The 25,897-nt window shown below is 45.4% G+C and overlaps 1 protein-coding gene across 1 annotated transcript in view; it reads right to left on the reverse strand.

The window, feature by feature from the left end:
- Positions 1-19,724, reverse strand: part of FRMPD2 (FERM and PDZ domain containing 2) — a 91,537-nt gene extending 71,813 nt beyond the window's left edge. Inside the window, exons 1-4 of the mRNA XM_027594556.2 lie at positions 19,600-19,724; positions 5,628-5,753; positions 3,897-4,054; positions 533-598 (exon numbers count right to left, since the gene is read on the reverse strand). Coding sequence (XP_027450357.1) covers positions 533-598; positions 3,897-4,054; positions 5,628-5,753; positions 19,600-19,624 — 375 coding nt within the window. The 5' untranslated portion in view covers positions 19,625-19,724. The remainder of the gene's footprint in view (positions 1-532; positions 599-3,896; positions 4,055-5,627; positions 5,754-19,599) is intronic.
- Positions 19,725-25,897: the final 6,173 nt, after the last annotated feature.

Below are 25,897 nucleotides of genomic sequence, written 5' to 3' on the forward strand. Positions count from 1 at the left end.
CAGATGAAAATTTACACACATACACACACACACACACACACACACACATTCTGTGGTCAAAAAGTTTATACAATGCTGTGATAAAGTTTAAAATTTCCTTTGCTTCAGGCTTTCTCAGAGTCTTTAATAAATTACTCTGCCAAATCTTTGAGAGGAAGATATTGTAATGAACACTCTTCCAAATTCATTGAGCACAGAACCGTTTCTCAGGAAGCACGTCACTTCAGGAAGGGCCGTTTTCTACATCTGTATCTTCGCTATCTGTAAAACCCTCTAGTTTGCTACTTCCTCTGAGCAGGTAAGTCTTGCCAGTCCTAGACCGTGGCTGGCTGCATTGCCATGCTGAGCAGCATTCTCAGGTGCTTTCTGAACTTAGCAGGAGCACCTCTGTGATGGGTTGACAGCGCCTTCCCAGAACCTAGGACAGAGTGGTGACACACGGCCCAAGACATGTGATCCCCGTCCTGAAGAAAACCACTAATGAAATCCAAAGACATGACCTGGTGAGACTTGGCGTCTCTTGCTTACAGACCTGATTTTGTGGGACACGAAAGCCTGCTGACCAGTAGAGGGTCATGCCCAAAGAATACACGTGCATCTGCCCAAGACAAAAAAACCCACCAGGTTAAATTGCAATCACCTCCATTATGCCATAGTCCTGCAAATAAAACACCATTCCAGTTCCACACACGGCAAACCCTGTTGGCTGGCTAGCCCAACTACCGTCCATCTGCGACTCCCATAAACTTTCCCATCTCCCTCCTACTCTGGCAGCTTAAAGCCTCAGTGACCATTGACACCCCACTTTGGCAAAAGATGCAGGAGAAGTCTGTTACGTGGTGTTTGAGAAAGCCTTTGCTTTACTAACAATAAGAACGCAGGTAGCTGGCCCCATCTTTCCTCCTTTTTGCCTTGCCCACTGATGGGATAGATGGATCCACTGCTGCCATCTTGAGACCACGAGGCAACAGGCACGAGAGCAAAAATCCAGCAGCTAAGAAGAGTGGAATGGAAAGACACAGCCCAGATCCTTGATGACATTTACTGAGCTGCCAACCCGAGACTCCCTGCGAAGCAAATTGTAACTGTATCTGTGGTTCCAGCCTCTGTATTTTAGGCTTTCTGGTCCCTGTAGCCAAAACCCTCTATTGGTGACACACTCGGGGGCGGCCTGATTTAAAAGCATCGCGTGTTGTCAGAAAGCAACATGGTGAAATGGAAGAGCATTGTCTGACTTCTCTGAGCCTCACTTTGCTCATCTTTAAAGTGAGTGTTCTGCTTGAATACTCATGAGCATTGAGTAAAAAACACCTAGAAATGGTAATGATAATTATTATGATTATCAGATGCAGAGCATTTACATGGCAAGCTGAGCTCTAAGCCTTTTACTTATATTAACTCATTTAGTCCTCACCCCAGTCCTAGGAGGTCAGTATTTTAATTGCCTCCATTCTACAGGAGAGGCAAAGCAAAGGCAACTTAGGGAACTTTCCCAAAGAAGACCTAAAGCCTAAACTTGAGCCAGAGCCCCTGCCCGGGACCTTGGCTATGTTGCCTCTGGATCATACAAAGTTCTCAATGTCTATTTATTATTGTTGTGGGGCTTCTGCAGTAACTGACAAGGCACATTCCCCTTAAGATCTCTCTTTGCAGGAAATGACTTTTGGAACTTCAGAAGGGAAGCGCTGAATTAACAAAACATGATGCGTAAAAAGGTATGGTCACTTGAGAAATCCACTCAGTTAAATTTGAGTGATTTTAGTTTGTTTTGGGGCTTTTTTTTTTTTTTTTTTGCATCTTTAGGTCAAGGGTATATGTCCAAGTATCACATGTGCCAACTTTCTCTCTGAAATTGTACCCCTAAGCCAGTAATGAATGTGACTAGACACCTGCAGAAAAGTTCACAAGCTGCATCCTCATCTCCGGAGAATCACCCCTGAGAGCAGATGCTGGAGCAGGGTCCTGAGCACTGCCAGAGGAACCAACCACACTCGGGAACTGACCTGGCTTCCAAGGGCTCTAAGTATCCTAGGGTGAGGCCCAAGGCCAAAATGGCAAAAGGCTTCATCCCAAATCCCAAATTCAGCCCATTAGTAGATACTGCCTGGAGAAGGGTGGTGACAGTTTGGAAGGCAACTCCTGGCTCAATGGGAAAGAACACTGTGATCAATTGGTGATGTCTGCCATGAGCACAGGATGGGGTGTGATGGCATGAGTGACTTGTAGTTAGAGACCTGCCCACCCCTTCTACCTGCACTGGAATTAACAGTCCAAACAGTGGAGTAAATGTGTCTGTGTGCTGGGGAAAGCTGGATGTTGGCCTAAGGAGAGGAGTCAGAGTACATCCTCCAAAGCTCAGGATGGAGCCCAGAGCTGGGGGAGGATTGTGATCACAGCCTCTGCTAAGACCACTTTCTTGATTGCTCGCCTCACCTCCCACAGCACCCAAGCCTTGTCCGATGCAGAGAGGAGCCTCTGGGGGATGGTAGAGAAGAGCAATTAATAGAACTGAGTGGAGGGAAGTAGTAAAGGAGACAGTGGCCAGGGGACTCTGTCTCCTGGCCTACTAAGCACCAGTCTGCCATTGGCTGAGGTTCACCCCCCCCCTCAGGAAGCTAAGTCCCCTGCACTTTCGGGGTGCATTAGCACATGCCCTTCTAGTGGTTGCTCAGAAAGTCAGATCCCACGGCTCCAGCTGTGGCATCTCAGCCGAGTTCAGAGTGGAGGAGGCACCACCAGACAGATCCAAACAGAGGGACTGAGAGGCACCCACGTCTGTGTCTCACACGGGAGTCCGGGGATTCACCCCTGGGATTCTGTCAGTGTAGGAAAGGGTGTCGGGGCCTGGAGTGCCAGGTAACTGCCTCTGGGGCGACAGAGTCAGGGCCACTGCTGCTTTCACTGCTGGGATCTGACTTGGAGACACCTGGGCCCAGGCAAACCAACCCCGGAGGACACCGAGGCCCTGTTCTCTGAGCCCAAAGGAAAAGCAGCCCCAGTTCCGGGATGCCTCCTGAGAGGGGCGGGACTTCCGGGCCGCACTCTTCTCGGGAAAGGACGGGAAGAAGAAACCGAACTGGCTGATGAAGGGCCAGCTGTGCCCTGAGCGCCGTTTGCCTGCCTTACACCGCTCTCTCCTTAGGATTTCTTCTTTTGAAAATTGAAAATAATGTTTACTAGACCTTGTGCAATTCAGAAGCAAAACATGCCCATGGAAAAACTAAAAGCATCACTGATGTTGCCATCCAGAAATAATCACTGCAGACACCCTAGTATATATTATATATTTTAGAACTCTCTCTCGTCTCTGTCTCTATCTCCGCGTGCGCGTGCGTGTCTGTGTGTGTTTATTCACGTAAGGTCACATTGTACATACACATATTTAAGTTCTTTTCAAGCCATTCCATAAGCCCCCACAGTGTTACCGTAATGCTGTCTTACTTACTGGACATTTAGCTTATTTCCAATTTATCATTAACGTCAACAATACAACAGTAAACATTGCTGCAGCTGACTCAATCCTTACTCATGCATTAGGATAAATTCCTAGTTGAGGACTTTTTAGGGTTTTGCTACACGCTGCCAAGGGTACCAATGTCCCAGACCGTTTACCCACGACTTTTCTAACACTTCTTTTTGAATATTTATAATAAGCTGATGGATTATGGCAAATGAACCCCATTTTACAGATGTAGAAATTAGAGCTCAGAGAAGTTGACCTGTCATCATCTAAGAGCTAATAGATTGCAGGCAAAAAAAAAAAAAAAAAAAAAAGTCTGGAAATAAAATTCTTTAAACCCATTCTGCCTCAGTGTTCCTTGGGGCTAAGCTGGGAGCTGGGGACGCCTTTCCCCGGGACAGGCCCAGAGGTGCTGCAGAGATGCCACACACCTTACCTGAGATGCATCAGGCTGCTCATCATCACTCTGTCCCTGTAGCAGTTCAGGGGCCTTGAAAGGAGCAGCCTCTATGTGAGAAATATGGTCCTGGAAAGAAAGACTTCCGGCTGCAGACAGGAGGGCTGACCAGGGACAGACCACATAGTCCGAGGAATCTGAAACCAAGGCCATGATGAGAGTATAGAGATGGGACCACTGTCCAGAGGGCCAAGTGTGAGACTGTGACCAGCAGGTGCCCCTGGGATGGACTAAGAGCAAGACCCAGGTAAACATAAAGCGAAATAAACTCAAGCCTGATAACATGCGTGCACAGGAGCGTGTGTTACCAGGGGTGGCTGCAGTGGTGGCCAGGAAAACTAGCATCTGCCTCCCAATCCCTCAGCGCCTCAAGAGTCTCAAGGTAAGAGGTAAAAAGAAGTCAGGTCCAGTTGGAAATAAGCCCAAGCCTGAGGTCTTTGGAGCCAAGCCTGGGACCAAGGCAGCTGGTCTTCTGGGTGTACTGTACCTAGCTGTTCATCAGTCTCCCCCGGGGCCGGGAACAGGGAGTGAAGAATCACAGGGAAGATGATACTGAAGGTGCAGGTGCACAGCCTCCTTTATCTCCCCACACTGGGACCTGCTACTCAAGTGATCGCACCCGCGGGGAGCCTGAGGAGAGGAGTCAGAGTACAGGTGGGTGACTTCAGAGCTGATATCTGAGTGTGGGTAGTCAGTGTTTGTTCCAGTTACCAGCGAGATGTCTCGCAGCTTCAAATTCATCTCTCAATACCTTCCCTTGAGCATCTGTCCTTTACAGCGGGTGCGACCTGCAGCTTTCTCAGTAGAGGGCGCTGAAGAGACACTGCGGGAGGCGGGGATCCCTCCTGCTGTTCCCGGGTCGCGGAGCGCGCGCGAGGACGCCCCGTGACGCTCAGCTCTGAGACACCACGCGCAGGACCCGCGGTCCGGGGCCACCTCCTGGCCCGGCCTGGCCAAGTGATCCCTCCGTCTGCACAGATCCCGCGGGCTCCAGGCCGCCTGCCCGCACTGGCTCCCGAAGCTGTGGCTCCCCAGTGCCCGCCTCCACCCAGAGGGTCACTGACCCTCGCCCCTCTTGGCGATTCCTGTGCCTCGTTCCTCCCGTGACTGCTGGCCCCTTCTAGCCCCGCAGAGCCGCGGAGTTCGCTGTCATCGTGGGCTCCAAGCACAGCCACTCCAGCAGATGTGAACCCCAAGCTGGACAAGGGGCTTCCCTTCAAAGTTTGTGCCTCACTGGTACCGCCCTCAGCCCTGGGGACCATGTAGAATTTCCTTGCATCTTACAATTAGCCTTCGGTGGGAATTTAATAATTGTTTGTATTAACCTCCCTCCCCTTCTTTGGACCACCTAGTGTGTGGGTTCTATCCCCTGATGGGACACAAGGTGATGTGCCACCAGGCAGGGGACAGTCTGGGGGTGTTGGCTGTCCCGGTAGCTGGCCCCTGCCTCCTGTGTCATTAGGCTCCGACTGTCCAGGTGTGGGGAGAGGCCCAGAGAGCCGCAGCCACTGTCTCCCTAGAAGCAAGGCCTTTCTTTCAACTCCTATGCATGCCAGTCCAAGAGCCAGGCCTGCCTTCCCAATGCAGCTCCAAAGGTAGGGGTCATTTGCCCTCCTGATAACTCATCTGAGAAGGAGCAGCCAGAAATGTGCTCGGGAAGCTTTGCACTGCTCACCCTGTGATTCAGCTGCCCCGAACACTTTCTCTTACCTTCACGGACGTCTTCCAGAAGCCGCTCAGCAGCTAAGGACAAGAGGGACCAGATTTCCTCCTCCGACAGAGCTTCGCCCCTGACCAGCAGGGCACTGGCCAGGGTCACAGAGACCGAGCTCATGCCTGCAAAGACACATATGTGGCAGAGTCTCTGCGATGTCCCCAGCACATCAGGGCCCGTACTTACCACTCCAGCCCGGGCGCAGTCCAGGCCTCTGGGCAGCATGAGGCACCTTGTTTGCATCTTCTGCGTCTCTGGGGCTGGGCACACAGGAGAAGCTATGGAAATGCTTATGGGGGTGGTGGCTAGGCTGGCCGGCTGATTCAGTGAATGAGCAAATAAACTCCCAGATGAAGGCTTAAGGGAATAAATGAATGAACAAATGAGCCCCGAGAATGGCATCTCCCTCTGAGCGGGGCCTGTGCTGTTAAAGAGAGCCAACTAGCCATGCCCAGGTAGCATCCTTTGCCTGCGCTCCCCTTGGTCTGGGAAAGTAGGTTAACAACATTGGTCTTTTTTTTTTTTATCTCCAATGCATGATTCGTGTCTTTTCCTCTGCCATATGGAGAGTTGGATTTGGTGCCGACAGCAGCCCTGTCTGTAATGATCCCCAATACCTGCATGAAGAGTGAAAATCACTAGACGGACTAGCGAGCCCTGTGTTTTGAAAAGGTGCAGACTCACAAGAAAGCACGGGACTGCTTTGCTGGAGGAGGGATAAAGAAGGCTGGTCCTCTCCTTCCTCTCTTCTTAGAAGGGCTCCTTTAAACCAAAGCTGACATTTACATGTCTGTCCGTACCCCCTCCCCCCCGCCCGACAAAGCTGCCACCCACTAATCTCCAGTCCCAGGTGGGGTGGCAGCAGGAAGAGGCCAGGCAGGCTTTTCCTAATCCACTGACGTCACTGATCTTTTCTACAGCCTCAGGGAGGGCTGTGTGGGGAGCAGGGTGGAGAGCACATTATGGCACCCTCATCCCTCTATCGAACGTGGCTAATCCAAGCTCTCCACTAGCCAGCCGCTCAGTTCCCTGTGTACACCTGGAAGTCCCGCTTGGATTCCTGGGAGAAAAAGCCTTGCTCTTCCTTCTCTCCCCTGGGGGCCAGAAGTGTGCTGTAGCCAGACCTGAGAGCTTTATGTGGGAGAGTTTGTTTGCAACAAGGAGTCTGCCAAGAAAAGTCTGTGGTTCCCACTGACAGGCAGGAAGGCAGTCCAAGGTCACCCAGGTAAAAAGTAATAGATTCCAAGCTAAAGGGCAGGCCCTCTCTTGTCTTTCTTTTTTCTCCCTCCTATTTCTTTACCTAAACTTTGCTTGAGACGTAAGGACTAAACACTCCCATTCCACCATGTGTTTCTAGCTCTCTGAAGCCACAATGAAAGGCTACTTATTGGAGAAAAAACAGACAAGATTATGATTTTCAAATAGGAAATCTCTGAATCTCAAAATATCTCATGAAATACTGAATGTGTTTTCTTTTTTTTTTTCCCAATCATTTCATGATTAGGAAAAAATTGCATTAAAAGTATTTTAGGCTGGTGTGGTATGGCGAGCGAAGACCATCATTTCAATATAGTAACTCAATAAAATGGTACTGGACCCATCATGAAAAAAAAACTCAAATCTTTTATAAAAATTAACCCAAAATGAATCGTAGATCTAATATAGAACATAAAACTGTAAGTTTTTTAGAAAATAACACATCAGAGGAAATATTCAGGATCTAGAACTAGGCAAAGAGTTCTTAGATCCGCCATCAACATCATAGCTTAGCCTCACCTACCTTACATGTGCTCAGAACACTTAGATTATCCAATAGTTGGACAAAATCATCTAACACAAAGCCTACTTTATAATAAAGTGTTGTCTAGCTCATGTAATTTATTGAGTAGTGTACTGAAAGCAATAAACAGAATGGTTGTAAATGTATCAGTTGTTTACCCTCGTGACCCTGTGCCTGACTGGGAGCTGAGGCTCACTACCACTGCCCTTGTCATGAGAGAGGAATGTAGTGCATAGCACTAGCTCAGAAAAAGATCAGAATTCAAAGTTTGAAGCATGGTTTCTACTGAATATGTGTGGCTTTTGCCCCATCGTAAAGTCAAAAAACTGTAACTCAAACCATTACAAGTCAGGGATCATCTCTATATAAAGAACTCCCACAGTTCAATGTAAAAATACAACACAATTTTAAAATGGCTGAAGATGTTGACTATACCTCAATAGTAAATAAGTTAAAAGTACAATAAAAAAAAAACAATTACAATAGGCAAAACTGAGAGTGTCATAGGCAATCTGGAAAGTATGGTCACCCAACATTTTTTAAATGGGCAAAGACTACGAATAGACATTTTTCCAATGAATAACCAATAAGCACATGAAAAGATGCTCAACATAGTCATTAGGTAAACGCAAATCAAGAGCACAATGTGATACCATTTCAGATCTATAAGGATGGCTATAACCAAAGAGATGAGCAATAGTAAGTGTTGACAAAAATGTGGAGAAGTTGGAACCGTCATATATTGCTGGTGGGAATAGTAAATAATGTAGCCACTCTGGAAAACAGTTCAGCAATTCTTCAAAGAGTTAATCATAAAGTTACCATAGGACTCAGCGATTCCACTCCTAGGTATATACCCAAGACAAATGAGAACATGTCACACCAAAACTTGTGCACGAATATTCATAGCTGCATCTTTGGTAATATCCAAAAAGTGGAAACAACCCAAACGTTTAACTAATGAATGAACATACAAAATGGTATATGCATACAATGGAATACTATTTCGCCATAGAAAGGAACAAAGTACTGCTACATGCTACAAGATGGGTGAATCGTTTTTCTTAAACTCCTGTATTAAGGTGTAATTGACATACAAAAAGCTGTACATGTTTAATGTATATAACTTGATGAGCTTGGAGATAAGTATATATCCATGGAACTGTCACTAGAATCTATGCTGTACAAGATTGATGAATCTTGAAAGCAATACACTAAGGAAGCCAGTCACTAAAGGTCACATATCATATGATTTCTTTCATATGAAATGCCCAGAATGGACATAGAAAGAGAAAAGAGGAAGGAGATTAGTGGTTGGCAGGAGTTTGGGGGAGGAGGAAGTGGGGAGTAACTGCAAATGGGTATAGATTTCTTAAGGACACGATGACAATATTCTGGAATTCATTGTGTTTGTTACACGATTTTGTGACTATACCAAAAACTTCTGAATTATGCACATTAAAAAGGTGAAATTTATGGTACGTGAATTGTAGCTCAATAACTTTTTAAGAGAAAAGAAAGGGTTGGAGAGGAACCTACAATTAAAAGATATATCAAATTGATTTATTTTTTTTTTAAAGATTTTATTTATTTATTTATTCGAGAGAGAGAGAATGATAGAGAGAGAGAGAGAAAGAGAGCACATGAGAGGGGGAAGGGTCAGAGGGAGAAGCAGACTCCCTGCTCAGCAGGGAGCCCGATGTGGGACTCGATCCCGGGACTCCAGGATCATGACCTGAGCCGAAGGCAGTCGCTTAACCAACTGAGCCACCCAGGCGCCCTATCAAATTGATTTAAATGAGTAAAACTAAACATAGGCTCTAGGAATGCATGTGGGAGGGATAAACCTATAAAGAAACTAAAGGACGTGGTGACTGTAGAAGCCTGGATAATGGTTACCTTTGCGGGAGTAAAGGGACTATGACCGAGCTGGAGAATATTGAGGGGTTTCTGGATTGGGTGGCAAAGTTCTATTTCTTAGCCTCGGTGATGGTTACAACGGTGTTCGCCTTAGAACGACCCATTAAGCTACACATTTGTTGTAATGGTTCTCTGTGTCTGTTCTTCTACAATAAAAGTTTAAAACAATTTCAAGCATTGCCCTGCTGAAAATATTTTTAGGCAAACCCCCCAAAAAGCACTCCCTTTCCACCTCCTTTCTTGAAATAGAAAGCCAACAACGTTCATCAGTTATGTTAAACTTGTCTGCAGAGAATTATCCTGAAATCCTGACAACAAATGCTAAACAGCTAAAAGGCCCAATCATTCTTTCCATTAAAGGGAACATCCAACATCGAGAAGAGCACATAACTGATCAGGTTGGCCCGTCAAACACCCCTCTCGGTTGTTAGAGATAAGAGTTCCTTGAGGCTTGAAGTTGCTATTCTCGTTGCTGGAAGTGTCGGGGATTACAGTTTCCATATCAAGGGCAACCCCAAACACAGGAGGTAATGCTGGCAAACTAGTCATCATCCTCTCCATTAAAACAAAACAAAACAAAAGACAAGTGTCCCCCTTGTTCCAGTGCTCGCGCGAGATCCCACTGCAGAAGGAAATGTCTGCATTCCACTTCTCTCTACCAACTCTATCTGACCCCAGGGTCACAGGTGAACTTTACATTCTGTCCGCAGGGGTAAGGGGATGCCTGGAGGGAGTGCAAACACTTGGGAAGCACTGGCGGCTCTGGATTTCCCTGGCAGCCCCGACCACACTTCCCCACTCTGATAGGGAGCAACCTGTTTGGGGACACTTCAGGGACTCCATTCCAGTCTGCCAGCCCTCAGGGAGCAACCCAAATTTATATTAACACTGAAATCTCTGTAATGTTGCAAATTTCATTTCAGAGCCAGCTGATACTGACAATACGAGGAGACAGTCCATGGTGCTCACTGTACACCAGGCACTGTTTCCAGGGCTTGGTGCGCCTCAGTCCCGGCCTCTGCGACAGCCGCCATCAGCTTTGTCCCCACATGCTGGGGTGCCTCTGGGCTTGCCTCCAAGTGTTTCTACACACTCTGCTGCACCATGAACTAAAGGGGGACCACTAACTGTCTAAAGGACGGAGAGATCCCACCGCACAGATAAACGCTGTCTCCCTGCCAGTGAGGAAGCTCAGGCAAAGTGTCCAGCCCACGGGCGTGCTTTTGGGAGGCAGCTCTCTGGTCACACCCTCATGTCTCATTCCCTTCCTAGGCTCCCCTCCATGGGCCAAGTTCTCCATATTGACAAGATTCTCTGAAGGCTCCTGCGGTCATCTGCTAACCCCGAAGTCTTCTCCATTTGAAGCCTCGTTGCCATTCAGGAGTCTCCTCGGGCTCCCTTCCGTACATTCCCATGCTATGGTGCATCCTGTCTCTGGGGACTCTCCTCCAGTGGCCTCCGGCTCCCAGCAGCCCATCCTGTCTGCTCTGGCTCAGCCCAGAAGCTCCGCCCATGCACTTGACATCCTTGCCTCAGCCATCCCTTTATCTAACAAATACTTGCCAAGGATAACGTTAGTATATTTTAAGCTACAAACAGAAAAGTAAAAATATAACAGCCACCCTTGCAGGTCTTACATTCTAGTGGGGATGGGCAGAGGGGGACAGATGCTGAATGGGGAAACAGAGAAACAAAATATGTCCACAGAGAGATAGACTATGAAGAACAAGTAGACAAGGGGATGGGGACACACTTGAGCTGCAGCGGTCGGGGAACATGGCCAATGGGCTGAGGCCTGAAGCCTGAGAAGGTGCCGGCTGCAGGAAAAACTTCCCAGGCAGAGAGAACAACGGGCACAAAACGTCAGGGCTCGGCAGAGTCTAAGAACAGAGAGAAGCAGCTGGGCAGGAGCGTGGTGAGGGAGGTGAGCAAGGAAGCACAGAAGCGTGAGGGGGAGTCGCAGAGCTGGCCCTCCGCCTCACCTCTCAGGCTAAGGGAAGGAGTTTTGCACATTTGTCTAGGAGCAGTAGGAAACTCGGCCTGCCCGCTAACCTGCAAAAGTGCAAGACCCAGCAGAAGCCTTTCTGAGCCATCATGCTGCTGACTATTGACTAGAGCAGAGAGGGAATTAATAGGTTGCATCTCCAGCTCCCTAACTCCCTGGCTGTGTGAGCTTGGGCACAGAGCATATATATACTTAACCTCTCTGAGCCTCAGTCTTGTCTTCTGGGAATTCGGGTAAATGACAGCAGCTACCTCATGTAACTGTTAGGAGATTATATTAAAGGGCTTAGTATGTAAAAGGTGGTGAATGCATTTTATTTCCCTTCTCTTTCTGTCTCTGCTCCAACCACCCAGAGAAGGATTTTAAGCATCAGAGCTGCTGAGAAGTTTCCAAGTATGAGATTCTCAAGATATGGTGCTAATTGTTTCCATCTGTCTGCCAGGATTGAGGTGCTATAAACATCCCATTTTAAACCTTAGCGAAATGCCTAAAATATCTCAATGTTCCCAAAATAGACACCCCAGGGAGGAACCAGGAAAGGATGTGGGACTCCCAAGGAATCAAAGCTCTCAGAATGACCCTTTTTCCCTCCTCGTTTTGGTCCTTGTGTTTCCCTTCATTCCTTCTCCCTTTGGGCATTCATTAAAAACCCTCTGCAGGGGCGCCTGGGTGGCTCAGATGGTTAAGCGTCTGCCTTTGGCTCAGGTCATGATCTCAGGGTCCTGGGATCGAGTCCCGCATCGGGCTCCCTGCTCAGCGGGAAGCCTGCTTCTCCCTCCGCTTCTCTCTCTCTCTCTCTCTCTCTCTCTCTCTCTCCCCCCCCTGTCTCTCATGAATAAATAAATAAAATCTTTAAAAAAAAAAAAACCCTCTGCATGCACTCAGACCAAAATCCGAGCAAAACTCCAGAAGGCAAATGCCATCCTCCCCCCAAGAGGAAAAGACAGCTTCTGCCTCATCTAGGCTCTGCTGAAAGTGCTAAAGGTGTCAGGGCTCTTAACTTCCAGAACTCTCCTATAGTGAGCTCCTTGAAGCTTGATCTCAAGTAGGTAACAGATGAAATCGTGTCACTGCTGTATTCCTCATGCAGACCCTGCCCTACTTCCCGATATAAATGCTGGCTGTTGCACCAACATGGTATGACCTTGAACAAGTAACCTGTCAAAATCTCTTTTCTCCACTATAAAATGGAGATGATACTTCCTATCTTACAAGGTGGTTGTGAGAAACAGAACAAGCTAATGAAAAAATGGTGACTAGCAGATGTCTTAGCTTTCTTCAGTCTTCCAAGAAGGAACCTTGCATTTCTAGATAAGAGAATGGATACTGAAGTGCAGAAAAACATTCAGAGTATTTTATTTTATTTTGTTATTATTTTTTTAAAGATTTTATTTATTTATTTGACAGAGAGAGACACAGTGAGAGAGGGAACAAGCAGGGGGAGTGGGAGAGGGAGAAGCAGGCTTCCCGCCAAGCAGGGAGCCCGATGCGGGGCTCGATCCCAGGACCCTGGAACCATCACCCGAGCTGAAGGCAGACGCTTAACAACTGAGCCACCCAGGCGCCCATTCAGAGTGTTTTAGAGTAGTGTTTCTCCCACCATCCATCTTTGACACAACATTTTCCCAATATTTGCTGTATTACCCGTGCTCATAAGTCAAGATTTTTTATTTAAGTGCATTTATTTTAAAGGGAAACTGTATGTTGTCATAGGAGATGGAAAATTAGTATTATTGGGTATAAATAGCAGGTAATTAAAACATTTTTTAAAATCGTTCTTGCCAGATAATATTGCCTTCCAGTGAGCCCAAAGCCTGGTCTTTCGCTGTGAAAGGAGCAATTAGTTTGAGAAATGGGAAGGCCTATGGCTCTGGACAGACTTTCTTCTTGACATAATCTGAAGAATTTAAGTAAAATGTCAAAAACATAACTCAATGAGATTAACGCAGTTTGTGTTCCACCTGTGTTCTGTGGTCCTGCCTGTCCCTTGGGAAGCCCTGTGTCATCCTTTTTGTAAGGTCTCAGCACCGGTTTTAATGTTATCTGTACTCAGAGAGGATTGATTGAGTCTTTACCAATTTTACTTTAAGGTAATGCCTTCTAAGGAGAATGGCCCTTTGCAGCTCATAGAGTTTGCAGACAGTTTTGTGATTCCCACAAAAATCCTTCACAGGGTTCCTTCAAAGGCAAGGCAAAATGATCCCCATAACCAGATGAAGAAACTGAGATGTTAACTGACTTAAGATCCCAAAATTCTGGCTAGTAAGTACGATTTAAGTTTCTAAAGTACAGGAGTGTGGGGTTGTAAGCTAACAAGACTAATTAAAGCTACATATGTTTAAATTATTGTTCAATTTATTAAAGTTGTGTATTTTAGACGAGAATCAATCTTGTTAGGTCAATGAGAATGGTCTGGCATTTCAGAGTAGGTGATTTTGGACTCTAAACAGGATGGAAAAATAATAATAAAGATAATAAAATAAATTTGTGAATTTTAATAACTACTGTCTTGTCTTGGGGCTTTAAATTCAGCTTTAAATTATTTTTTTAAGAATTTATTTATTTATTTGACAGAGAGAGAGAGCACAAGCAGGGGGAACAGCAGAGGGAGAGAAGCAGGCTCCCCACCGAGGAGGGAGCCTGATGCAGGGTTCGAGCCCAGGACCCTGGGATCATGACCTGAGCCAAAGGCAGACGCTTAACGACTGAGTCACCCAGGCGCCTGACTCTTGATTTCAGCTCAGGTCATGATCTGAGGGTCATGAGATCAAGCCCCACGTCAGGCTCCTCACTGAGCACAGAGTCTGCTTAATATTCTCCCTCTCTCCCTCTGCCCCTCCTCCTGCTCACACACTCGTGGGCATGCTCTCTCTCTAGAAAAAAAATCCATTCAACTGAGATTTATATTTAAAAAGAACTACTTCACATATTTGATTAATGTTCCACTAATTCATAATATAACTGTGCCCCCAGTTCTGCAAGGAACCAGTTTTATTTATTTTTATTAATTTGAATATATTTATTTATGTATTTGTTTCTTTAAATTGCCTTACATGACGGTGGGGCTGGCAAGTCTAAAATCCATAAGACAGACTAGCAGGCTAGAAACTTGGGAAGAAGTGGATGCTATAGTCTTGAGGCAGAATTTATTCTCCTTTGGGGGAACTTCAGCTTTGCTTTTAAGGTTTTTCAACTCATTGGCTGAGGCCCACCCACATTATCAAGGATATAGTCCTTAATTTAATGTCAACTGATTATAGATGTTAATCCCATCTATCAAACACCTTTATAGCACGAGTCTTACCACTGCCCCAGTCCAGTCTCCATCTTACAGGGCTCTCTTCCTAAAGAACATTTGCCCATGTTACTCCTCCACATTAAATCCTTCACTGGCTATTTCCCATGGAATCATTTCCATTTCCAACCTCCTGAATGAGGCTTACGGGACCTCCAGCCCACCTCTCCAGACTGAGCTCCAGCCACTTCCCCCTGCCTTCACAGTCTCTCTAGCTCCAGGTGGACCAGAGCCTTCCTATCTCCTGTCCTTCCCACGGCCGTGTGGGGACACTCCTGCCTGGAGTCCCTTCTTCCCCGTAGGCTGAATGACTGAGAAAATCAGTGAATAAGTAGGGAGCTGCCTGTACTCTGTGGACCAGCAACATACAGAAAAGACACTGATACGAGGAATAAATGAGGTACTTAGATGACACTTTCTTTACAGGTCTAACACATTTCCTGCCTCGCCAGACACTTTGCCACACCCCTTTAACCTATGGAAAGTAAGTTCGTTCTTTTTTTTTTTTTAAAGATTTTATTTATTTATTTGAGAGAGAGAGAGAGCAAGAGCGCATGAGCAGGAGGAGGGGCAGAGGGAGAGGGAGAAGCAGACTCCCCGATCCCAGGACCCCAAGACCATGACCTGAGCTGAAAGCAGACACTTAACTGACTGAGCCATCCAGGCACCTGTGGAGAAGTTCTGACAGCTTAGTCTCAAAATCTACCACTTGACTGGCACCAGTGCACCCCAAACTGATCTTTTTCCACCATTCTGTAGATCTCCTTCCTGCTTTCCTTCACTACCTACTCTATTTTCAATGATGTTGGGCTATTATGACCATTTTAACTCAAGGAATTATGGGGAAAAGGAAGTAGAGCAGTAGAACTAAGGCAAGGAAAAAAAAAAGGGCAATTAGAAATAGAGCTGCCAGTGACCAAGAATAAGATGAAGACCAAGTCTGGGGACGGGGAGTTAGCCAGATAGTCCCAGGCAAGAGAGGTCAGGGAGGAAAACAGCTAAAAACACTGACCTTAGGGCCAGTAAATAGAGGAAAATGGAAATTGCAAAGCATAGCGGCTGCGAGGGCAGGTTCCCAGGTCAGAGTTGGCCTGACTCCTGTCTACCTTGGGTAACTTATTTTTTCCCTCTTTACTCATCCATAACAAGAGTTATTGCATCTGACACATGGTAGCTTCTCAATAAACTATAAACTATTCATATGATAATGTTGAATATAAAGCGAGGGCAGGGGATAGGGTGGGGACAAATCCACAGAACTAGGGCTTTTGAGAGCAGAAATGGCTCCACCCCGGGGCTGCGGGTGGCACTGACCCCAGTCTCAGTGTGATCCCTCAGACCAGCCATAAGGGCATCACCTAGGAACTTGTTAGAAATGCAGACTCAGGCCTTTCCTGGGTCCTCTTAGTCAGAACCTACATTTTGGCAAGATCACCGGATGGGCCATCTGCCCACTATAAGTTACAGATAGCATTGCCCTAGGTCCCATTGCTTATTTGGCAGAACCAGGTACAGATGGGCAATGGCTGCAGTCAGCTAAGATTTGGAGGTAGAATCACTGTGTTAGGTAACCAGGAAGACCCCTACCTAGGGCTTGTCAGTGCTCCAGTGTACTTGGGTAACAACTCCCTTAGACTGAAGGGGAGGAATTTGGTGGAGGACTTATGAACTCGAGGCCATAAACCTGAGCCAGCTACACAGTATCAGGTGGGCTTATGTGGCCTGAACACGGAAGCAGTGAGTGGAGGGGATCTGTACAAGGGGACGATATGTGAGAGTGGGGTGACTACCAGGGCCAGAGACTAGGGAGATTGAGAGTGGGAGAGATGGTCAACAGGACTGTTCTTTATATGTGCTCCTTTACAGGCTGTGTGCCCGCCCCACACTTCCCTGCCCCACCAAGAGCACTCCCTTGGTCCAGCCAGACCCTCTGAGCATGGCCTGTCCTCCCTCTATAACCTCAAGTCCATGAAGCATGACAGATGGAGAGGCAGCATGGGCAAGGGGCAGCACGCAAGAAGATTTGCATCACTTTCCAGATATTCCTGAAAGCTTAAAACACCGTTTGAAGAGAGGAGCATTACATTCACTTTCTAGAAAGGCAAAGTAAACATTGTCTTCAGAATAAAAGGATTAATGCAGACCAACTTAGTCAAAATAAATTCCATCGAGCACTGATATGCCAGACCTGGGGATTTAGATGCTGGGAATTCAAAGTACAGGACCCACTCTTCCCCCATAGGGGCTTGCTGGCAGGGGCATGAGCACAGATTCAGCAGGCATCTGAAAAAATCCAGTGACTTCTCTTTAAGACTGCAAATAGTGAGGCGCTCGGTCGGTTGAGGTTCTGCCTTCAGCTCAGGTCATGACCTCAGGGTCCTGGGATCAAGCTCCTCATTGGGCTCCCTGCTCAGTGGGGAGTCTGCTTCTCCCTCTCCCTCTGCCGCTCCCCCCCAACTCCTGCTCTCTTTCTCTCTCTCAAATAAATGAATAAAATCTTAAAAAAAAAAAAAAAAAAAGACTGCAAATAGCCCTCAACCCTCTCCACTCTCTATTTAAATCCAAGGTTATCTTTCTATGTTGGTCTTTTCAAAGACTCTTAACATTGCTTTGTACCCTTGAATCCACTCTTGTATTTCTTATTTTGGTGAGTGGTATGTTTGTCCATAGAGAGAAGCACATATTCTTCTTAATTCCTTTCTTGGTCCCTGCTTCTCCCATTACTGATAATCATATTCCCATCCCCATGGATTCTGTCTCTTTAAAACTCTCTTGGATCCCATGCTGTGCTGAAGAAGGCTCCTACTGACCGGTGAGAGTCAATAATTAAATCTCCAGGAATTTGCAAGCTGGTTGTTAAACATAGCCACCATAAAAAAATAAGTTACATACACTTCCAATTAAATAAATTATATTCATAATATATTCCCAAACCCACAATTTCCTATTTATTTTACTACATTTTATTATTGTCTATGCTCTTCAGCTCCTTTAAATCAATTGCACTTGCGTGGCAGAAATACTATATAGTGACGTGCTAGTACTTATCTCTTCAAACTTTGTGTTCAGTGACTGCACCTTGGGAGCTTGGAATTGACCACAGAGGGAGAATTTGCACCACAGAAATTGGCAAAACCTAGAGCTCAGGGCTTGGTTTGTTGTTTTGCTGATCATCGAGACTTAATAAAGTGATGGAGAAAATGTTAATAATTCAGATTAAACCTAAAAGTGTGTCATGTCTGTTATATTGTGAATAGCACAAAAATTGAAGAAATGTTCTTCCAGAATTCAAAAACTATTATCTAATTCAGCAGTCACTCATGTCATTGACAAATGGTGAAGTTAAAACATTCACCTTTCATTGCTTAACTTTCTTCTTATTTGTCAATGTAAACAAAATAGCAGCCAACATTCATGTTGCAACTCTACTCATTGGTCGATTGCAACCATAGGCTAACTGAGGATGTAAGAGTTCAGCAAAATCAATGTATGCGGTCTGTGTGAATGGACTGGCTGTATGGAATTTGCAATAATCATATATTTTAGTACTTATCAATTGTGCAATATGCCCATCCTTCATATAAATAAAATTTATAATAAACTTACATTATAAATTGTGTGTATATGTATGCATGTTTGTTATCTTTCTTTTCCCAGTGCTGGCAGTCCCTGCTTGGAGGGTCTATGCATCCCCACTGCTGTTTCCTTAGGTTAGTCTGTCTGTCGTCATCCCGGGCTTCATCCCTTCCAACCCCACATGTATATTACTACCAGAATAATCGTTCTAATATTTAAAGGCAATTATGACATCCCCTCATTAAAATGACCAATGGCTTTCCAGAACTTTCTGAATGGAATGCAAGCCATAGAAGGCTTTCCTTGCTCTGCCCTATTCACCTCTGCAGCCTCCTTTCTTCTCAAATGCTCACACTCACGGCTTCACTACAGTTCCACCACACTGCCTGCTATTCCCAGAGTACGCTTTACTCATTCATACCACTGGGCTCTTGCACATGCCTTCCTCTGCCCGGGATAGCTTGCCCCAACTCCTCTCCTCCCACCTCCTGCTAGTTCCTGCCCGGCATTTAAACCCTGCTCACACACCATCTCTTCCAGGAGCCTGCACCACTTCGGCACTTGCTACTGCCACACTTTGTCATGCAGGCTCAGCTTGTGGGCTCCCACACTCACCTGGAAGATCCCCTGAGCAAAGACAGGTGTCCCCAGCACCTAGCACTTGGCTTGCCAGCCAGGAGATACCTTGCTGAATTGATTAATTCATCAGCTTCAGCTATAACCTACAGCAAATAATAGGCTGTAACCAGGAGATATATGCACACCTCATCTCTGAATTCAATTGTTACTTAAAAAACAAAAGTCAGATGAATCGACACTTTTTTTTCCCCATTGCTTTCCGGAAGTCAATTAGAGAAAGCCTGAGACTACTCTGAAGAAATGACCTTCTTTAAACATAACCAAAATAACCCATTTCTGAAAGATCGTGACAGTTATCATTTACTGGACTACTCCTCTGCTTCAAGCATGTGCTAAGTATCTGAAATATGTCACCTCATGTATCCTCAGTAACCCTACAATGTAGGGACTATTATCCCCATTTTACAGATGAGGAAACTGAGTCTCGGGAAAATTAAAACATTTGCTTTGAGTTTGAATTTGCTAACAGAGACTGAGTCGCAAAGCAATGATTTACACAAGGGTTGGTCTGCCTCTAAACCCCGCATTTTCTCTGCTGAGCCCATTCTTTACTGCTTTAAAGCAAATTCACCATTTGAATCAGGCCCCACTAGTAGCCTAGAACAAATAATACTCGAAATAATACAGCAGAGTCACTCACACAGGGTTTAGACCAGTTGTGTTATCCTTATTCCTGATACCCAAAGCAAGTGAATAGATTTGCCTTTCCCCGACCCAGATTTATGGGAAAAAAGTGAACAACACCAAGAATACCTGTGTCCTGAGTCAGAGGCTGCATCCAAAAGTTTCTGCGGTCTCAATCAGATCCAGGCCTTCATCAGAGACAATTTTCCAACTAAGAGCAGGGATCTCTTGCTCGTCTCTCTGCTGAGCTGCCATGGCCACTGGAGCTGCTGCCTCTGTTTACTGCTTGTTACTAAGCACTTGGCTGCCCAGCAAGGGAGTCAACAAAGGGCCTTCCTTTTCCTGCCACTTGCTTTCTTGCCCTGAGCCCTCGGCAGTCTCTGGCCCGTTTGCAGACAGAGCCACCCCACTCTAACCGCATCTCCGAGGCCGGTGACCCGAGAGAGAGCTTGTAAGAGCTCAAGTGGATTAGGTGCCACTGAAGACAATAGGATTGTGGCTCAGTGGGGGTTTTACAAGGATGTCACTTTGTTTCCTGGCCCAATCAAAAGAAAGAGCCCTGCGAGGAACCAGGGGGCCCACCAAGAGCCGAGTCTTAGTTTCATTTATTCAACAGCCCTCTGTGCCCTTCATCAGAGTCAGACTTTGGACCTGCACCCAACAGGGTAGAATAACATGCAAGGTCATGGTGAGAAACAATGACCTGGAGCTGCCAGTGGGAAGGCAAGAGGAATGTGGTTGTGATTATTATACACACACAAAATTAATAATCACAATAATATAAATAACTCAAATAAACAAAGGGGGCAGGAGGAAACTTTTGGAGGTGATGGATATGTTTATGGAATAGATCGTGGTGATGCTTTCACAGGTGGATACTTACCTCCAAACTCATCACGTTAAATAAATACATTAAATATACACAGCTCTTTGTACGTCAATCATACCTCAATAAGATGTGTTGTTTTGTTTTTAAAATGTGGTCAGAGAAGGAGGAAAAGAATTTCTCACACTCTCTGGTACTTGGATTCAGAATGGAACCAGCAGAGGAGGAGAACAGCAATGATTAGACCCCAGTTCTGCAGAGGTAGGGGTGAAAGAACAGGTCTTTGGAGCCCTCTAAATCAACAGCAATGTCAAAACTGACTTTCAAAAGAAAATATGCACTTTACTTCATATATTGACCAAAAAATAAAATAATGACATTTGATGAAACCCACTCCTTGAGGACCTGGTGGACCAGCAGTCCCATGTCAGTAGTGGGAATGTAGATTAGCGCATGCTCTTGGTGGGGCATGTGGTAATATTCATTAAAACTGTAAATGTACAGATCATTTGCAAACCTAATTGTGGGGACCTGACCCCATGAACGTTCTTGCAAATGTTCACTCAAACATATAAAAAAGCACACTTATTGCGGTATTTTTTTGTTGTTATGGTGAAAAACTGGAAACCACCAAAATGTCCATCAGTAGTGGACAGAAAAGTGAATTGTGAAAATCCAACTCCACAGCTGTGCAAAGAAGGAGGGTAGATCTGCGTATGCTGGCATTCAACACCTGCCCAGAAAATCTTTTAAAAAACCAGAAGTGTGGATTCACCCTGTATGATTCCTCTTAGTGTGAACAGATATATAAATATATATATAATGTTTTTATATATAATCTAAATTATATTATATATTAAATTATATGTATTAGATATTCATATATATTCTTTATCTAGCAGGAATCACTAGAAACTTTTTTTAAATTTTATTATGTTATGTTAACCACCATACATTACATCATTACTTTTTGATGTAGTGTTCCATGATTCATTGTTTGCGTATAACACCCAGTGCTCCATTCAATACGTGCCCTCTTTAATACCCATCACGGTTAACCCATCCCCCCACCCCCCTCCCCTCTAGAACCCTCAGTTGGTTCCTCAGAGTCCATAGTCTCTCATGGTTCATCTCCCCCTCCGAGTTCCCCCCTTCATTTTTCCCTTCCTACTATCTTCTTCTTCTTCTTTTTTCTTTTTTTTTTTTTTGACTAGAAACTTAATAGTGATTCTTTTGTGGAGAGAGTTTTAAATGTTGTGAATTAGTCATAGTTATTATTTAATTAGAAAAATTATTGTTCATTTTTGGGCTTTTCCCCTGTAGCCTTGTGTTATATAGTTTTTTTAAAAGCAAAAAACATTACACAATATCTTACAAAATTTATTTTTTCCTGCTTAAAGCTACTTGCTTTCCACACTAGCTAGTAAAGGATTTTACAATAATTGCAACCGTCTTGTGCTGTTTCTCCCAGATTTGTCTATTCATCAGATTCAGAATGGACCTTGGTAGAATGTAAATTCCCAGCAGCACACTAGTACTGCTGAACCTGACTCTCTGGGAGAGAGCAGGGGGATCTGCATTTTAATAAGTGCCCAGGTAGTTTTTATTTAGTAATTTGTTCAGGCCAACCATGTACAATTGAAGAAACTGAGTCCCAGAGGGAGAAAGCGAACACTTCCAAGCATGGGGCTGGCTCCTAGGAGAACAGAGAGCAACATCTAAATCATTGACACCCAGGGACATACATGCTGGTCTGCTTGAAGTCACCACTGCCTTCACCTTTTTTGTTACAAATATTAGCACTCAGCAGCAATTTCCTTCTGTACTTATCTTGGCTAAGATTTCATTCATTCAAATTAAAGCAAAGAAAAATCCTAATTCAGTACTGAGATTTTTGGATTTGCATATTTTTAGAAAATCCAACTGCTTCACTTTCAAGAACCATGTTTATTCATATTTAAATACAGTTCTTTAAAGTAGGATATAGAATCAAGTAGAATTTAATACTAAAGCCAGTTCCCAGTTATGCCCCTTATTTTATGTTCGCTACCAGGGATATGTCCAATGTCTATACTGTCATATATTGCAAATCAGTTACATTTAAAATAATAAAGTTTTATTATTCTAAACAGAATCCAAGACCTCTCATATATTGCTGGTGAGAATATAAAAATGATGCAGCTATCCTAGAAAATAGTTTGGCAGTTCCTTAAAAAATGAAACATATTTTTTACCAGTAATTGAACCCCTGGCATTTTTCCTAAATGAAAGAAAGCTTCTGTCCACCCAAAAATTTGTACATGATTGTTTGTCAGCTTTTTTACAACAGTCAAAAACCATTAACAATCAAAATGTAGGTGAATGGTTAAACAAACTGGGGAACATTCATACCATAGAATCCTACTCAGCAATAAAAATGAATGAACCATTGATACATGCAACACTTAGGTGAATCTCAAGGGCATTGAGCTGAGTGAGTGGAAAAGCCAATTTCAAAATGTCACATACAGCATGACTCCATTTATATGACATCCTTTCAATGACAAAACTGTAGAGAACAGATTAGTGGTTGCCAGAGGTTAGAGATGGTGGAGGGCTAGCACAGGGCAGCTTCTGGGGTGATGGGAGAGTTCTGTGTCTTGCTTGGGGTGGTGGTGATGCAAAGGGTATATACAGCTCTGTCCATCCCTGAGCTCCTTGCCTGACTCTTATCTCCTGTAGCCTTGGCTCACCTGGCTACCTCTGTAGGGTCCAGGTGTCTTCCTTGCTCCTCTAACCACTTCTCTGACATCCTATCTCTTCTCTGAGATACATGACAAGACGCCCTGCTATTCCTTCTGCCATCATCTACTGACTCCTAAGAAGTCCGCCACTGAGACCATGGCAAGAAGTCCTGCTTGGTCCTCATCTGAAGGCACCCCTTCCCAGTGGGTGAGAAGTCCATGGGCCAAGGGTTGACCCAGATCCTGTGTCCATCTCCTGGGCTTTGTTTGAAGTGCCCTGCCCAACTAGCACTGAGTTTGCTTTCAGGGCTTGGGCAGGTCTCTCCTGGTGTAGGTAGGGCTGTAGCTTGGATGTGAAGACCAAAAATCCCCTCACGATGTGTGGCAGAGCCTGGCACTAGAAGTCCAAGGCAGCTGTTCTCATAAAACCCAGAGGCTCAGAACTTTACTTCAAATGTAGTCTTGCAGGGAATTATAAAGGTATATTTGTCAGGGTAACAGAACAGACATATCTTATTTAAAGTCTGGTGGCTTGACCTATAACTTTTAAATATTTAGACCTAAGGTGTGTGGACCTCCATTTAATACTTTCCCTGGGCCCTGCAACAGTTAGGGAGGGGCTGCCCCTATTCACTGACATGTCCACTCTGGGCTTTCCGTGGTCTCTCCTACCATCTTCTTTATGACCTCAACAAGTCCTTGACCATGTCACTTCACCTTCCTCACCCCATCCCAGCCATCCACTCCTGTGTTCACGCGTAGCCTTTGTCATTACAAGTAACCGCATGACCTCCAAAACTTACATTTCCAATATCCTAGGCTTGGATAACTCACTGACAATTATTTTTCCAGCTTATTTATTTCAAGTTACCTCCACTCTGATAAGTTTCTGTGCCCCTGGGGACCTGCCATCCATGGGCCCTACCATCTTTTCACTGATCATCACTTACCTGCTGTACTTTCTTCCCTCATTATCCAGTTTCAAGTCCATGGTCCATGTGGCAGAAATTCCTGCTAGCCATCCATCAAAATTTGTTCTCCCCTTCCTCCTGGACATACATCCAGACTACACTTCCCAGCCTTTGTGGCTAGGTGGAGCCTTGTGACAGAGTCCCAGCCATGGAGAGTGAGTGGACAGTATGTGCCCCCCCCCCCACAGCAGGGGGTGCTGGAATGGCAGTGAAGATAACCTCAGGGACCTTGGAAGTCACAGATTATAGATGGCAGAGTCCCCTTCAACCTGGGACCTCAACTTCCACCCACCTAGAAGATTTTCCCTGGAGTGTTAAGAAATAAAAAAATATGTTGTCTAAGCCATTGAGTTTTGTCCCATCAGTTACATTAGTATAGCCTGTCACTAAAATCATCCACCTGCAGGTAAGTGTGAGCATGAGCTACAACATGGTATGATGATTAAGAGCAGGATTGTTGAACTAAGACTGCCTGGGTTCAAATCCTGGCTCTGCCACCTACTGACTTGGGTGCCTGAGCAGGCTACTGACTCTTGTCTGTGCTCTCTTCCTCATCTGTGAAGTGAGGGCTGGGAGGAGGTGAATACACATCAAGAGCGTAAAGCGATGAGACCAGTGCCAGACACAGTGAGCACATGTGTCTGCTGCTCTACCAACCACACCCTTACGTCCATGCAGCCGAACCAGGTTGAAGAACAGCACAAGCCTGTGCTGACTGGTCTCACTGTGCACCCGTGACCACACATCTCACCCACGATGCACAATAATCTCACCACATGTCCCTAGCCCCGTTGCCCTCAACAATCCCAGGCCACAGTCATGCCGTCTCCTCTTTCCCCAAGCTCAGCAGATAACCTCAAGCTGCACTGAAGAGGGAGAATCTGTCCAAAAGGAGCCCCTTCAGGGTCCTAGCATCGAGTCTACTGCCTCTTGCTCTCTCCACTGTTGTTTCTTCACCTCTCTTCTCCTCAATCTTCTCAAGCCAGGTTCTCCCCACAAAAACCATGGAGAGGCTATTTTTTAGGCTGCTCAGTCCAAGGGTCAGGTCTCAGTGCTCATTGTGCTTGACCTGCAACAGCATCGGATTATTCCCCCTTCCTTGGAATGCTTTATTCCCTTGGATTCCAGAATGAATTCCTCTGACTTGCCTCATACCTTGCCAGCCACTTCTTCAATCCCTGTGCCTACTTCCCTCCCTCTGCTGACCTCTAAATGCTGGAATGCCTGGTGATTTCTTCCACAGCCTCTCTTCTCTTTCTACTCTTACTCACCACATAAAATCTCAACTCCCATGCCTTTACCTGCCACCTATCTGCTGATGAATCCCAAATTCATATTTATGAAAAACCCTTACCCCTCTAATAAACTGGATTCTCTTATACAACTACCCACATATCTTCATTTTGAGGTCAAATAAGAAACTCAAATTTAGGTTTATCTACAAGAGGATTGGTGATTTCTAAAATCCCTTTCCCCCCAAAATAAACCCTTTCTCCTTCTTTCTCCTTCCTCAGTCTGATTATCTCAATAAATGCCACCGCCCTCCATCCGTTGGCCCAGGCCAAAAAAACTCAACAGTCACTTTTGATTCCCCTAGGTCTTTTTCACATCTGATGTCTGATCGATTGGCAAGCTGCTTAAAACATATGTTGGATCTCACGGCTCCTTATCAGCACCACCCCCTACCTTCCGTCGGAACCACCATCCTCTCTAAACTGAAACAGCAAAGTAGCTTCCTTGCTGGTCCTGCTTTAACCATTGGCCCTTCCCAGAATCTTCTCCACCCGATAGTCACAGTGGTCCTTTTCCAACCAAAGGCAGATCATGTCATCACCTTGTTCAACACCTTCCCATGAATGCCCATCACACTGAGGGCATGAAAGCTGAACGTCTTACCATGGCTCACG

This window comes from Zalophus californianus, chromosome 15 (assembly GCF_009762305.2).
Source record: "Zalophus californianus isolate mZalCal1 chromosome 15, mZalCal1.pri.v2, whole genome shotgun sequence".
Classification (NCBI taxonomy): domain Eukaryota; kingdom Metazoa; phylum Chordata; class Mammalia; order Carnivora; family Otariidae; genus Zalophus; species Zalophus californianus.